Raw genomic sequence first — 13,658 nt, 5'->3', positions numbered from 1 at the left:
GTTGAGGACAGGTGCAACAATTACAGACACAAAGTCACATTTGTCTACCAGCAGTCAGGAAGTACGCACCAGCAGCTGGTGTCCTCACAATCACAGGCTCACTCCTGTCTCCACCGCCCACCAATGTGAAAGCCGACAAGATAATGGTATATTCTGTAAATGGCTCCAGACCATCCAGTCGGACCATATTATCATTGGGGTCCACAGTTTTAGATGACACTTCATCTGCATCACTCGGACCATAGAAGACATTGTAGCCCATAATTTCTCCATTTGCCTTTCGTGGTGGCCTCCAGTCTACACGAATGGTTCTCGGGTCGACAGCAGAGGCAGCAACCCGGAGAGGTTTACTCGGAACTTGATTGGGGGAAAAAGGAAATTCTGCTACAATTTGCACTTTACGCATAGCACAGCACAGCACAGCAAAGCACAGCACCACAAAGCACGGAACAGCAAAACTACAAGATGGCTAGACTGCCATGCAAATGTTGCCTGAAGCACAATGAGTACTATACAGCAGAAGCAGTACAAAGCGCAACAAAATGTGTGCAGAAGAACAGTCAAAGCACAGCCCATTGTGTTGGGAATAGTGCATGACAGCCACACACAGTGCAAGACAGATAAGTCATAAACCAGGAAAAAATTTAATTGTACAGGTGATACATAGAAATTAGAAATAGCTTTGCTCAAACTTCTTGCAGAGATGTGTTGACTGCTAAAATTCTACAATGGAAAAGCATCTGTCTACCTACATGTAGTCTATGCATCTAATCCACTACAAGCTTTGGTACTGGTGCACATACACAATCATACACGTTTGCATTGTGCCACCATTCTCCAGCTATCACCTTCAACCAGGCTTGAAGCACACCGAAAAGAAGAAGTCATGCCAGGCCAAAGACTTCTTTACAAGTACCCACCACCCTCCAAGGTTGTCACTTTCACTTGATCGCTCCTGTCCCCTTCTCCGCCACCAGTCACGCCAGCTATTTCCAAGCTGTACAATGTGTAGGGCTGCAGACCAGCCAGCACATAGGGGCTGTTTACTCCATCCTCTGGACCAACTTGAACCATCTCTTCATCTTCGCTTCCATCCGCTTCATAGTACAGGTTGTATCCCTCTATCACACCATTTGGATCTAATGGTAGCTGCCAACTTATACTGATTGAGTCTGTATCCAACGCATAGGCATACAGTCCAAATGGACTACTGGGAACTTGAGAGGGGAAAGAGCAAGGGACATTAGAAATGGGTACTTAACGTTTTGATCAATATGCAATCCAGGAAGAGCAAGACTGGAAATCAGATCACAGCAAACCAAGAAATCTTAAAATGAACAAAGCACTGGCATTGATTTTTACAATGTTGCATATTAGTGTTAGTATTTGACATTAGAATGTGAGTATGACGACGTCCTGTTAAAATACTGTTATCTGAACAAAGACAACTGATGATACCATGATTGTATTATAACACATTGAGGACTCAATGAATCAGCAGGGAAGGACTTAATGAATTGAGGACCCAATGAATCAGCATGGAAGAAGCTTGAGGAATCAAATATTGTCAGAAGGCAGTACTGGTACACAAGGTGATGAAGATAAATGTGTTAAAAACAAAGCCTGGTACAGAAAAGAGTAGAACAAAACGAAGTCAACCACAGACTGAGAAAGAAAGGAGCTACCCATCACCAGAGAAGATATTGATAATCTGACTTGTCATATACATACCACCCTCCTGTGTTCGAACTGTAACTGGTCGACTCTCTGGCCCATCTCCAGCACTGGTGAATGCAGACACAGTCACTACATACTCTGTCATTGGGTCCACGTCAATGTTAGTGTGGTTCAGTTTGTTAGGCGCGACTACAGCAGCTTGGATCTCGTCGTCAGCTGTGTGCTTGTAGAACACTTTGTACCCGAGCAAAACGCCATTGGTCTGTCGGGGTGCGTGCCACTTCACCCTGATTGTTGTTGGGTTAGTTGCAGATGCGACAATGTCACGGGGTGCATCGGGCACTGGGGAGGGAAACAAGTTAAAAAGTTAGATCAGGTTAGCATTGATTACCTCACTCAATAAGTATGAGTTAAAGAGCATCTTAAGCAATATTAGAATATATGGAAGCACAGTATCTTTCAGGACTATCAAAAGGAAAACAAGAGAATCTTTTGACCAAAAAGTCTGACAGGAAGTCAGCCAACTGGGATAGATACAGGTAAGATAAAGAGACACAGTCAGCCCACTGCAATAGGTGTAGACCACAGTTATCAGCATCATCACCAAAGAGGAGAGAAAGATTGTAAACAATGATGGGCTGCCAGATGACGTTCATTAACCTACCCCCTTCTAGAGTCTGCACAATAACCTCGTTGGGTCTCTCGCCATCTCCAGCACCCGTGTAGGCAACTACCCAAATCAGGTATTCAGTTGCCGGCTGTAAGCCAGAAAGCAGCCAAGATGTGTCCGTGGATGGGATCTCTAAGACAGTGACATCCTCATCTTCAAATCCCTGATAGAAGAGCTTATATCCTAGTAGATTTCCATTGGCCTGCTGTGGTTGCTGCCAGTATACCTGGATGGTGCGAGCATCAACTGCTGATGCCTGAAGATCTGTTGGAGCTGCTGGAACTAGGGTGGCAGAACAGGACCAATGTCCAGTGAGGAACAAGGCAAATACAAATGTATGTATAGCAAGAGGAGTAACATATCAAGAAAAGGCTGCGACAAAAGAAGTTACAGACACAGATTCAAGCAGAATCTGAAAGGTAATTGATACATTGTGTCAGTGCAGGGCACCTATTTGAAGTGGAGAAAACTTCAGAATCTGTGATGTACCAATGAAATTTTGGTCTATGATATAAATTTCACCCACCACTTTCTAGAGTCTCGACTGTCACTCCGTCACTTCTCTCTCCTTCCCCTGCCCCAGTTACGGCAGAGATCGTAACAAAGTATTTGGTAAAGGGGTTCAGGCCAGTGATAACATAGGAGTCCTCACTAGCTGGGACCTGACCCCTTTGCTCTCCATTTGAGCCTACGGTTAGGAAGTAGATATAGTAGCCAAGAAGAATTCCATTTCGATCTGGAGGTTCCTGCCATCTCACGAGGATTGATGTTGAATCAATGGGGTCTCCTTCCACCCCTATTGGACTACCAGGAACTTCGTAGGGATAAACAACAATATAAAACTTTCAATCCATTATGAACATTTTCTATACTGCAGCCTATAACTTCAGGGACAAACCACAATGATAAAGCAGTTGTCAATAGACTAAGCAAGCGACATACATCAATCAAAAATGATTTGAGAGTAAACACAAAGCCACTAAAGCGACAGAAACCCAATGTAGTTCAGCAGGCAAGCCATGTACTTGGACATACATAGAAAGGTTGCAGACATGTTTGTGAAAGCCACAGACAGTAATATATTACAAGCAAGGGATTGGCCAGCAGATACATGACATGACATTGTATACATGTGCACGCAAACTGAGGTGAAGATGATGAAGAGCACCTTTATAGAGGCAGAAGAGACTTTGATACATTCGTAGGCTACTGGATACCTTTGTTGAAATGTGGCAAACCTTAACCACCAGCTGGTTGGGTGCTGTAGACCACAATCAATGCTGATGAAAGTGTGTTATCCATGACAGTGCAAACAGGTGATCAGAAAATTAACTGCCATTAAAATGGTTTGCAGATCAAGACATGATGAAGATGAAATTCACGGTGAAACAGCTTATTGAAACCATTCATGTCTCTAAAAACTACAAGCAACTGTTGTAGAAGATGGAATGGATATTTGTCATGGAGTTTTGCATTCTTTTTACAAGATACATACCACCTTCCTCAGTTCGTAGAGTAACTTCCTGACTATGGGGTCCCTCTCCTATACTTGTAAAGGCCAGCACTGAGATCAGATATTCAGTCATTGGCTCGATGTCGTCATTTGTGTGGGATAGTTCAGAAGCTGACAGCTCTGCTACTGTCACTTTTTCATCGAGGTTGTTTTGATAGTACACCTTGTACCCAAGCAGCTGACCATTGTTTGCCAATGGTGGCTGCCAATTGACAGTTGCAGATGTGGGACCAGTAGCAACTGCAACAACTTCGCGTGGTGCGGTTGGAACTACAAAAAATGTAAGGGTTCTAGGATGTAAATCTGAAATCTAGCCAGACAGAGGCTGCAGGAACCACTAAGATGCAGCAACTACATGTATTATTAGTTTTACTTTTAGACCAATTATCTGTTATAAAGCAGGATCACTGTGATATCGTTATAATATGTTGTTACCCTACTGCAGTAGCCTTGGTTATGGGGTCTTCTACCTGATAATGTTAACATTCAAATTAGGATATTTATCAGGGTTGCAATGAACATTAGGATTTTCCCAGTGATTCCAGGAGAAAGCTTGACAGGAAATGTTGAGCTGGTGACCTACCCCCTTGCGGTGTTTGGACAGTAACCTGCTCAGTGCTGTCGCCTTCTCCAGCTTCCGTGTAGCCAACTAACCAGATGAGGTACTCGCTGTATGGCTGGAGCTCGGTGAGCAGGTAGGAGATCTCAGTTGGCTCTACATCAGCTGTGGATGGACTGTCCTCACCCACGAGCTGGTAGTAGATTTTGTATCCTAAGAGCGTTCCGCCCATTTCAGAGGGAGCCTGCCACTCTACTCTGATTGATGTTGTGTCAACTGCCGTGGCATCTATGCTAGCCGGGGCACCAGGAACTGGTTTTCAGGAGTGAGAAGATCCACAGATAGTTAGAAAACAAGACAAGAAGAGAGATCATGAAGTTGGACATCATAGGCAAGATCTTTCAACCAATTTCAAGGGCATTTACACAATGCAGCATATCACAATTTACTATGACACCTCCATACTATTTAGCAGCAGGGTTGTTGCTATACTGGGTAGTTCTTCTTTTACTGAACAGGAAACCATCGGATATGGTACATACCATCAGTGAGCGTTGTAACAACCCTCTCCTCTGTACGCTCACCCTCCCCTGCCTCCGTAAAAGCATTCAGAGTGATGGCATACTGTGTGGCGGGTCGCAATCCCTCAATGACGTATGTGGTGTCATCAGGACCAACCGTCTGTTGGTTGTTGCTGCTTTCTCCGTCAGTAGTGTAGAAGATGTTATAGCCGAGAACATTGCCATTGGGTTCTGTTGGTGGTTGCCAATTGATCCTGATAGACTGGGAGTCAACAGCATTGGCCTCAACGTCCATCGGAAATGATGGAGCTTTTGAAGAAAGAATAGATCATGCCAGGATGAAGGTATGAAAACTTGGGTCAGATACATGAAAGACGAGAATACTTTAGCATTGAAATACACGAGATGATGATCATCTGCATATTTCGAGAATGTCATTGAAAGTAAGACCTGGCACAATGATTGATAGACAAAGTACAGTTTGTCATGAAGTTGGCAAATGTACCATATATCAGTAGGTAAATGTGGGCAAGATAGGGGTACCACAGTAATATCAAAGCTAACAACAGCTCTAGACACAATGCAAGCCAACATCAGAATAATACCCACCACCAGCCGGTGTCAAAACTGTCACTGAGTCACTTGTCTGGCCTTCACCAACTCCAGTGAGTGCAGAGACCCTTATGGTGTACTCAGTGAAAGGACTTAGTCCAGTAAGCGTCAGGAAAATGTCCTGCGCTCCTGCTTGCTGCAAGGCATCCTCATCAGATTCTGTTGTCCTGTAGTAGATGTTGTATCCTTGGATTTCTCCATTGGGTTGTTGAGGAGGCTGCCACTCCACACGGACAGTCCGAGGGTCAACAGGAGTGGCACCCAGACCAGTGGGTGATGCCGGAACTTTTATGAAAAAAAGGAATGATGGAATTTTCAATCGGAAGCAGATGGAATGAGGAAATCGAAGTGAGTGGAGATGCATAGACATTGCTTGACAGAAAGCAATCTGCAATTCCCTGCAGCAAAAGCCAACAAGATAGGGACACAAGAACAGGACACAGAAGCCGCTGGGTGTGACAAGGCTCCAGAACACAACATTGGGAAGCAGCCCAGTTTCAGGAAAGTGGAGGACATCAAGTCTGAATGAATGCAGAGATAGTTGGAAGATGAGGACTCTTGGAGGAGGAGGAGGAGGGGGGGGGGGGCACAAAACTTCAGAAAATATGTTAGGAGACAGATCAATTCTGTCAAGAAAAGGAAGGAAATCGAAGGGCTCAGTGCAGGAACAAGCAATCCCAGATCTAGCAGGAATGGGAACAAAGTGGGAGAACAGCCAAGCCATCATGGCATATGACACTGATCTATTGGCAAATATTCTATAAATGGCACATGAAGAATGTGCATTACCCACCGCCCTGTAAAGTCTGGACTCTTGTTTCATCACTCCTGTCACCTTCGCCTGCTGCTGTGAAACCACTCACTGATATGATATACACAGTGAATGGCTGGAGGCCACCAACCACATAGGATGTGTCAGTGGGCTCCACTTGTGCCCTTTGCTCCTCATCGGACCCCTCCGGTGTGTAGTAGATGTAATACCCTAGCAGCACACCATTTGTTTCAGTTGATGGCTGCCAACTCACACGGATGGACTGAGCATCGATTCCCTCAGCCACGACGGAGGTTGGGACATCCGGAACTTAAAGAGAAGGGAGGGAGGGAGAGGAGAGTGTGTATCCCAGTTAGATACAAAGTCATGGCTGCTTTCACTTATCAGTAGGAAACATTCAAACTGGCACAATAATGGACATGAAACATGAGATTGTAAATAACAATAACGTCATCACATTAAATTGTTTCACAAGTTTGGTCCGAGACAAGTCAAGGACAATTACACATATTCATGCCCCAAAAGTAACAGTATGAACTACTGTCACCAATGGCAATGGAAAAGAGGATGTAGAGAATACATGTAGCTGGTACAAGTGTACGGAGCAAAGAAGAGAATACAGAGATATGATGCCTAGGTTCTCTAGGAATAGAAAGCCCATACAGTAGAGATAAGCAGACCAAATTTCTAGTTATCACAAGGAAAAGAGAGCATGTGCCACAAAGAATGAATGGACACAGAGACAGAAGTGTCAGATACACTCAGAAATATGGCCGTCTGTTCATGATTGGTGTACATACCACCTTCCTCTGTTTGGATTCTGAGTTCCTCACTAGGAGAGCCATCACCAGCTCCGGTGAAGGCTGACACAGCGACCACATACTCCGTGCCAGGTATCATGTCAGAAATAACATAGGACATTTCTGAAGCTTCAACCTCATGGGTTGTGTACTCTGCTGCGTTAGAGTCCTTGTACAGGACCTTGTAGCCTTGCAGAATTCCATTAGGCTCGGCAGGTGGCTGCCAGACTACACGGGCGGAGGTTGAATCAATAGGTTCCACGGTTACATCCTGTGGGGGGCTGGGTACTGGCAGGAGAAAATATATAGAAGTTAGGGCAGTGTCTTCATGGTGTCATTCACATGTGCAGGAGGCAAGGGCCAGCAATGCTCATAAATAAGCAGCTGGGTTTCCACTTGGCCTCCAATGTCTGATGTTAATTTAGACCATACAGAGGTAAGGAGGGGGTATAGCTGCCTTGAGAGAGAGGGAGGAGGCTTTGTCCATATGGTTCACAGATTGTAAAAGATACCGCGGTAGCTGCCATTGTGAGAAATAGCCTAGTTCTGGGGTTGTACATTTGTATATGATAGCTGCCATTGTGAGAAATAGCCTTGTTCAGGGATTGTATATAATAGCTGCCATTGTGAGAAATAGCCTGCCAACACAACCTACCATCCTCATCTGTCTGTACCGTGACCTCACTGCTGGTTTCTCCCTCCCCGCCTTCAGTGAAGGCTACCAGGGCAAGGAGGTAAACTGTAAATGGCTGAAGTTCAGTCAGGAGGTGGTACTGTGCTGCTGGGGCAACCTCAGCAATGGAAATGGCTTCTGTGCCGGCTTGCCGGTACAGGATTTTGTATCCCTGCAGTTCTCCGTTTGTGTTTGCTGGGGGCTCCCACGAAACTTGGATGCTTGTGGCATCCACTGCTTCTGCTTGGAAGTCTCTTGGTGCGTCTGGAACTTTTGAAAAAGGCAGATATACCCATATAAGAACACCAAGCCTAAGGTAAACCCCCTTTCACAAGTGTGCACGTGCAATGGAGATACAACCAGTGCCTTGCTGCTTGCCCTGTCCAACTTTTACATGTCAGTATACTGTTGCCGATATGATATAGTCGCAGGTTAGCATGGAGACTAAAAAATTAGTACCAAAGGGTTTGACTATACTTACAACCAAAATTTCAACCAACAGTTGGCACAAACATTGGTGTCTTCATCTGACGTCAGTTATTGTGGCCAAGGGGCACAGATTAGAGTGACAGAATAGACAAGAGACTGTTAATATGGTGACAAAATGTAAAATGATAAAAACAAAGGAAGCCCTCTGTCAGTAGATGTACCTACCACCTGCTCTTGTCTGTGCTGTCACTTTGTCACTTCGTTCCCCCTCTCCTGCTGAGGTGATCGCAGCCACACTGATCACATACTCAGTGGCTGGCTGCAATCCTCCAAGCAGGGAGAAGAGCTCATAGGGGCTAACTGTCTGTTTGCTAGGCTCTTGGTTAGCGGTCGTCGAAGCGGGCTGGTAATACACGTTGTAAGCGGTGATGACGCCACGGTTCACCTCGGGCTCCTGCCATGTTACTTGGATAGACCGGGCATCCAGGGCGTTTGCCGTGACGCCAACGGGACGAGCAGGCGCTTGAATTTACGAGAAAAAGCCAATCATTCACCATGGAAATGTACGACACATGCAGTTCATGATCATGCTGATAAGAATGGATGATAAGTCTTGAAAGACGAGACAAAAACGTCTTTGGCAAAAAATAAAGCCTTAGGTGCAAGGTCCTCTCTACAGTGCACGTGACAAGTGTGATGGAAAGGGGAGCTGTGTAAGCTACTATAGTAACTAAATGAACTACAAGGTGGTGGCAAAATAAGGATTAAATAATAAATAAAATAGTTAATAGATGTTGTATGTCTACTATCATCTGGTGAATAAATATCCTCATTTAGGGTGAAATCCCACATTATTGAGGTCATATCAGTTGACCTCCATTTAGATTGGGTAGGTGAAGTTTTCATGACAAAGGAAGCAGTGATACAGAAGGTGCAGATATTCTGAGACTTCATCATACTTATTGGATGAGGTAAGGGTCATCCCAAACCTTCCAAAAATGAGGTGTTGCTAATGATTCAAAGTGATTCAAAGAGGAGATTTAAGTGCAGTGTGGATGAAATACAGGAAGAGAGTGCTAAACCATCCTGTTGGTAACAGACCAACTGATCAGTGAGTGGAGAGAGAGCTACCGATAACTACATACCACCCTCAAATGTCCGGACAGTGACACTGTCGCTCCTCTCTCCCTCTCCCTGTGAGGTGAGACCGACAACATAGATGGTGTACACGGTGTAGGGAGTAAGTCCCGTCAGAAGGTGAGTCCTGTCTGATCCGGGGACTAAGGCTTCAGCGGGGGCTCCACCCTCAGGCTGGTACGTTATCTTGTATCCAGTGATAACTCCCATGGTCCTCTCTGGTTCATTCCATCTCACCGTTATGCTCTGGGAGTCCACCGCTTCTCCAATAAGACCAACAGGGGCACCGGGTACTTAAGAAAAGGTAACAAAAAATGTTAGTGCACCTGATAAAAATTATTGCAGTATGCCTGAAACAATGTTCCCATTTAGTAGTTTCCTTGACCAGCCTGTTAGTAAAACTTACCTGCCATTCTTGGAGATGGTAACTTCCCAGCTGTCATTGAGAATTATACCGTGTTTATAGAAAATTCTTTAAAAACAGAGAAAAAGTACTGTGAGTACAAGGGCTGAGACGGGTGGGTGAAATGTGTTGGGACACGGGCAGTCTCTTGCAAGCTCCATAGTCCGTTGTAGACATATGTTTTAAAACTTTAACGTATTCTGTGAAATCTGATGTTTGTACATGTGCTCGAAGACATATCGTCGTTGTGGCTCTAGTTCTGTGTCAAAAATATACATACATTTACATTCGTCATTTAATGGCATTCTTGGGTGACATTCCTTGGTGACCAGTCAGTGCCTTAAGGAGTTGCACATACTGTACAACTTGCAAAGCTTTGTCGTGTTTGAGTTGCGTGAGGCACTACTGTGATGTGTGGGGTTTCGACGTGTACATGTACACTAACAGGACGTGATTCTCAGTCGTTATTAGAACAAAAAAAGCAAACTGATATGTTGGAATGATTTTTACTTTACAACATTAACACTGTGGCGCAGTGTGTTGTGCAAAGTGGGCTGTCTATAAGGTCTACGATGATGCACAAGATGCCAGATGATCCGGTGAGCACGAAGGTTGGTACGGACGTGTTCCTCTCAGTCCAATGGAAGACTGCTTACCACCAGAGCCTGTCTGTAGGGTCACCCTCTCGCTCCTCGGACCATCGCCCCTGTTTCCGTACGGCGTCACCCAGAAGTCGTACTGGCTGCCGGGTGACAGGCCTCGCAGCATGAAGCTGAAGTCGTCGGGATGTCCCATGTCAACGAGCTGCTGATTGTCATCGCCGTACCTCTGGTACAGTAATCGGTAGCCCATGACAGGTTCAGGTGGGTTTGTGGGAGGGCGCCATTGTATACGTACGCTGTAAGGGCTAACTGGCTCTCCTGCCACTCCGAGGGGAGCACCAGTGTCCTCTGTGCATTTCGAAGTTGAGCAGATTGGAGCCATACATAAGCAATGATTCATGATGCAAAAATTATAAAAAAAAGCTATGAAATAACATACAAGGCCTAGGGGAGTCTGATACTAGGATGACAATATAAATGTAAATTATTGAGCATCACATTTGATGTAAATACTTAAATTCATTGACAAATAAAGATTCACATTATGTAGTAATCAAGGGTTTGTTGATTAGTCAGGGTAGGGTAGTTTGCACGTTTTAGTTCACACAATATCAGTTTGTAGTAATTTAGGTTGGTATAGTACTGTTTGGTGATTTAGTTTGGGATAGCTGCAGGTTACACTGAAGCACTGCACAGTGAAAGCCACCAGAGTGAAACCTGATCATTTATTCATGACTTCACCCATTTCACTCTTAGTTTTTGTTTTTGATAATGAAGAGTTCAATGCTAGCACGTACAAGAAAGAGGTAGGAAGTCATGACTGACATTACAGGTTGCACTGGCATAGGGAAGTGGTGGGGTTTGGGGCTCTTGTTTAGATCCACATCAACATTTTAAAGTGTGTCATCGTGTTTATCTGAGTGTTTCATGTGGTGCAGTGTGGCAATGGTCACAAATAGTCTTCACTATTCAGATAGAGGTTAACCCAAACACCCATTGATGTACACATACACACTTCTAGAATGTAATTACCCTATAGTTCTTACCTCCTTCAGCGGTCATAGCAGTAAAGGTGTCACTGTTGGGTCCATCTCCATTAGCGTTAAATGCGACGACGTACATCTCATACTCAGTGAAGGTATCGAGGTCCATCAGGACGTAAGACAGCTCTTCTGGGCCAACTTCAACAGTCTGGTACTCGCCCTCTCCGACCTTCCTCCAGAATAGCCTGAATCCCAGGAGGTCTGGCGATCCCTCGGGCAGGGTGGGAGCTTCCCACTCCACCAGGAGGCTGGAGGCATCCCTTGTGACAGCTGACGCTGCTCCTGGGGCCCCCTTTGGTGCAATGCTGCCCAGGTCCTCTGTGTAAAACATTGGGAGATATTACTTCCTGGACTTGAGTTTGCAAATGCACAATAACATGACTGCCTATACGTGTACATGTACATGTATGTCACATGTCACTTTCTGCGATGGCACTTGGTATAATGCAGCCATAGGACTGGTGCATCTGGGTCTTCAAACACTGGCTGTTGAAATGCAAAAGGAAAGCAACTCAGGTTTGTTAAAACGAATGATTGTACAGTGAATTGTGGGAAAAGCTGCAGTGCCCTTATGATGAACAAATAATGAGTCACAATTGTCATGGAATTTAAAGCAAAAGCACTCCATAACCTGTCACTGTGAGAGGTAAGTAGCAACAATATAATTTCTTCCGTGAGTTTCCTGTTGCCCCCAACATGCGGGAAAGACGTAATTAAATGTTTGTCATTTGTTGAAATGTGAACAACTTTGAATACATTGTATTTCCATAATGTCAACCTGGAACATTATGCTGGTACATTGCACGATTTCAACCTATGTACAGTGCATACTCATGATGATACTGTGTAGTCAGCATAATATGAAGTTCAGCATGACTGCACAGCATGTCAGCAAGTGCAATTCAGTAAAATAGCAAGGTGTTCTGTAAGCTGCTGCAAAGCAATGTATACATCTTGTGCTGCTCTGTCCGCCTGCATGATCTGTGTATCCCAAGGAATGAATGGGTTGTCCCTCCATCATCACGTAAGACTTAGTGCTGTGACATGAAATGTTCTGTCCGTCTGCATAACATGGTCCACGATGCCTGGTCTGCATGTTTCACAACAGAGACGGATAATGACCACCGTGGCATGACGGCACATATCTTACCACGCTGCGTTTGTACAGTGAAACGCTGACTCTGAGGTCCGTCGCCTCCAGGGCCATACGGCATCACCCACATGTTGTACTGTGTATCAGGAGACACTCCAGCGAGATTGTAGGTTAAGTCGGGTGGGTTACCCATGTCAACAGTCTCCCGTGTAGTGTCTCCTTCCTTCGCATATAGCAACCTGTATCCAGAGATGTCGTCCATGGGGTAGGTGGGGGGTTGCCAATCTACTTGGATGGTGTAAGGATCCACGGAAAGCCCAGTGACTCCCAGTGGGGCACCAGGAGCCCCCATATCTGTTGACCCTTCAAAAGCATAGGGTTTTGTCAGCACAACAATTGATAATTTGTATTTAGTACCTTGCTGTACACTGTGAATAGGGATGCACATGAGCAACACAATTGCATTTGGTATCATCGTCACTATTCATTAGGTATACAGTACATTTGATGATTTAAATATGATACATCTTGGTGATCGCTGAAATCAAAGAACGTTGCATCAATGAAAATGCACAATACAGATACTTGTACATTTTGTATATACACATTGAATACACACTCTCAGCCTGCCTCTTTTGGTTGACACATAATACTACAAGTCCAATCAAATGGCATGAACATAGATGCTGCAAAAACAAAAGAACTAAAAAAGAATGGAGAGTTGAGTAAGTAGCTTTTGTAGTCTTCACAGTACATACAATTATCTGTCCCCTTTCCTGTCAGTTGTTAGGTGACTGAAATGCAAGGACTCTACAGTATAAATACATGTTCGTGGCATCAAGGCTGCAAAGCTGCTGTGCACATGATACCAGCTGTGTATATACTAATATGTACAAAATGTACTTCATGACTGTAACTTAGGAAAAAGTGCCAAGCAACTGAACAAAATGACACTGAAAAAAAGTAACACAGAGGCAACAAAAACAAAAAGGTGCAGGTGGCTTGAAGTGCCTGATGCAGTGCAAACTGCCTGCCTGTGAAGCAGTGCTCTGCTCAATACTGTAGCCTTCTCCAGGCAGTGAGGGGGCTTTGCGATGACGGTGAAAACTCAGTCTGTGGGCCCCATCTGTCAACTGTTTTCCTTTGTCGTCATA

General features: G+C 44.8%; 2 protein-coding genes across 2 annotated transcripts in view; one reads left to right on the top strand and one right to left on the bottom strand.

Annotated features, from left to right (window-relative positions):
• The window catches only part of LOC118421312 (tenascin-X-like), a 106,419-nt gene that overhangs the window by 17,202 nt on the left and 75,559 nt on the right, over positions 1-13,658 (bottom strand). Inside the window, exons 6-22 of the mRNA XM_035828548.1 lie at positions 12,562-12,867; positions 11,415-11,729; positions 10,423-10,716; positions 9,372-9,656; positions 8,452-8,748; positions 7,780-8,067; positions 7,125-7,412; positions 6,346-6,633; positions 5,550-5,837; positions 4,962-5,249; positions 4,444-4,731; positions 3,843-4,130; positions 2,874-3,161; positions 2,342-2,629; positions 1,732-2,019; positions 921-1,217; positions 70-357 (exon numbers count right to left, since the gene is read on the bottom strand). Coding sequence (XP_035684441.1) covers positions 70-357; positions 921-1,217; positions 1,732-2,019; positions 2,342-2,629; positions 2,874-3,161; positions 3,843-4,130; positions 4,444-4,731; positions 4,962-5,249; positions 5,550-5,837; positions 6,346-6,633; positions 7,125-7,412; positions 7,780-8,067; positions 8,452-8,748; positions 9,372-9,656; positions 10,423-10,716; positions 11,415-11,729; positions 12,562-12,867 — 4,962 coding nt within the window. The remainder of the gene's footprint in view (positions 1-69; positions 358-920; positions 1,218-1,731; positions 2,020-2,341; positions 2,630-2,873; positions 3,162-3,842; positions 4,131-4,443; positions 4,732-4,961; positions 5,250-5,549; positions 5,838-6,345; positions 6,634-7,124; positions 7,413-7,779; positions 8,068-8,451; positions 8,749-9,371; positions 9,657-10,422; positions 10,717-11,414; positions 11,730-12,561; positions 12,868-13,658) is intronic.
• The window catches only part of LOC118421319 (zinc finger CCCH-type with G patch domain-containing protein-like), a 104,355-nt gene that overhangs the window by 33,112 nt on the left and 57,585 nt on the right, over positions 1-13,658 (top strand). The window lies entirely within an intron of this gene.

This window comes from Branchiostoma floridae, chromosome 8 (assembly GCF_000003815.2).
Source record: "Branchiostoma floridae strain S238N-H82 chromosome 8, Bfl_VNyyK, whole genome shotgun sequence".
In the NCBI taxonomy this organism is placed as follows: Eukaryota; Metazoa; Chordata; class Leptocardii; order Amphioxiformes; family Branchiostomatidae; genus Branchiostoma; species Branchiostoma floridae.
This window is presented reverse-complemented; position numbering and strand designations above follow the sequence as displayed.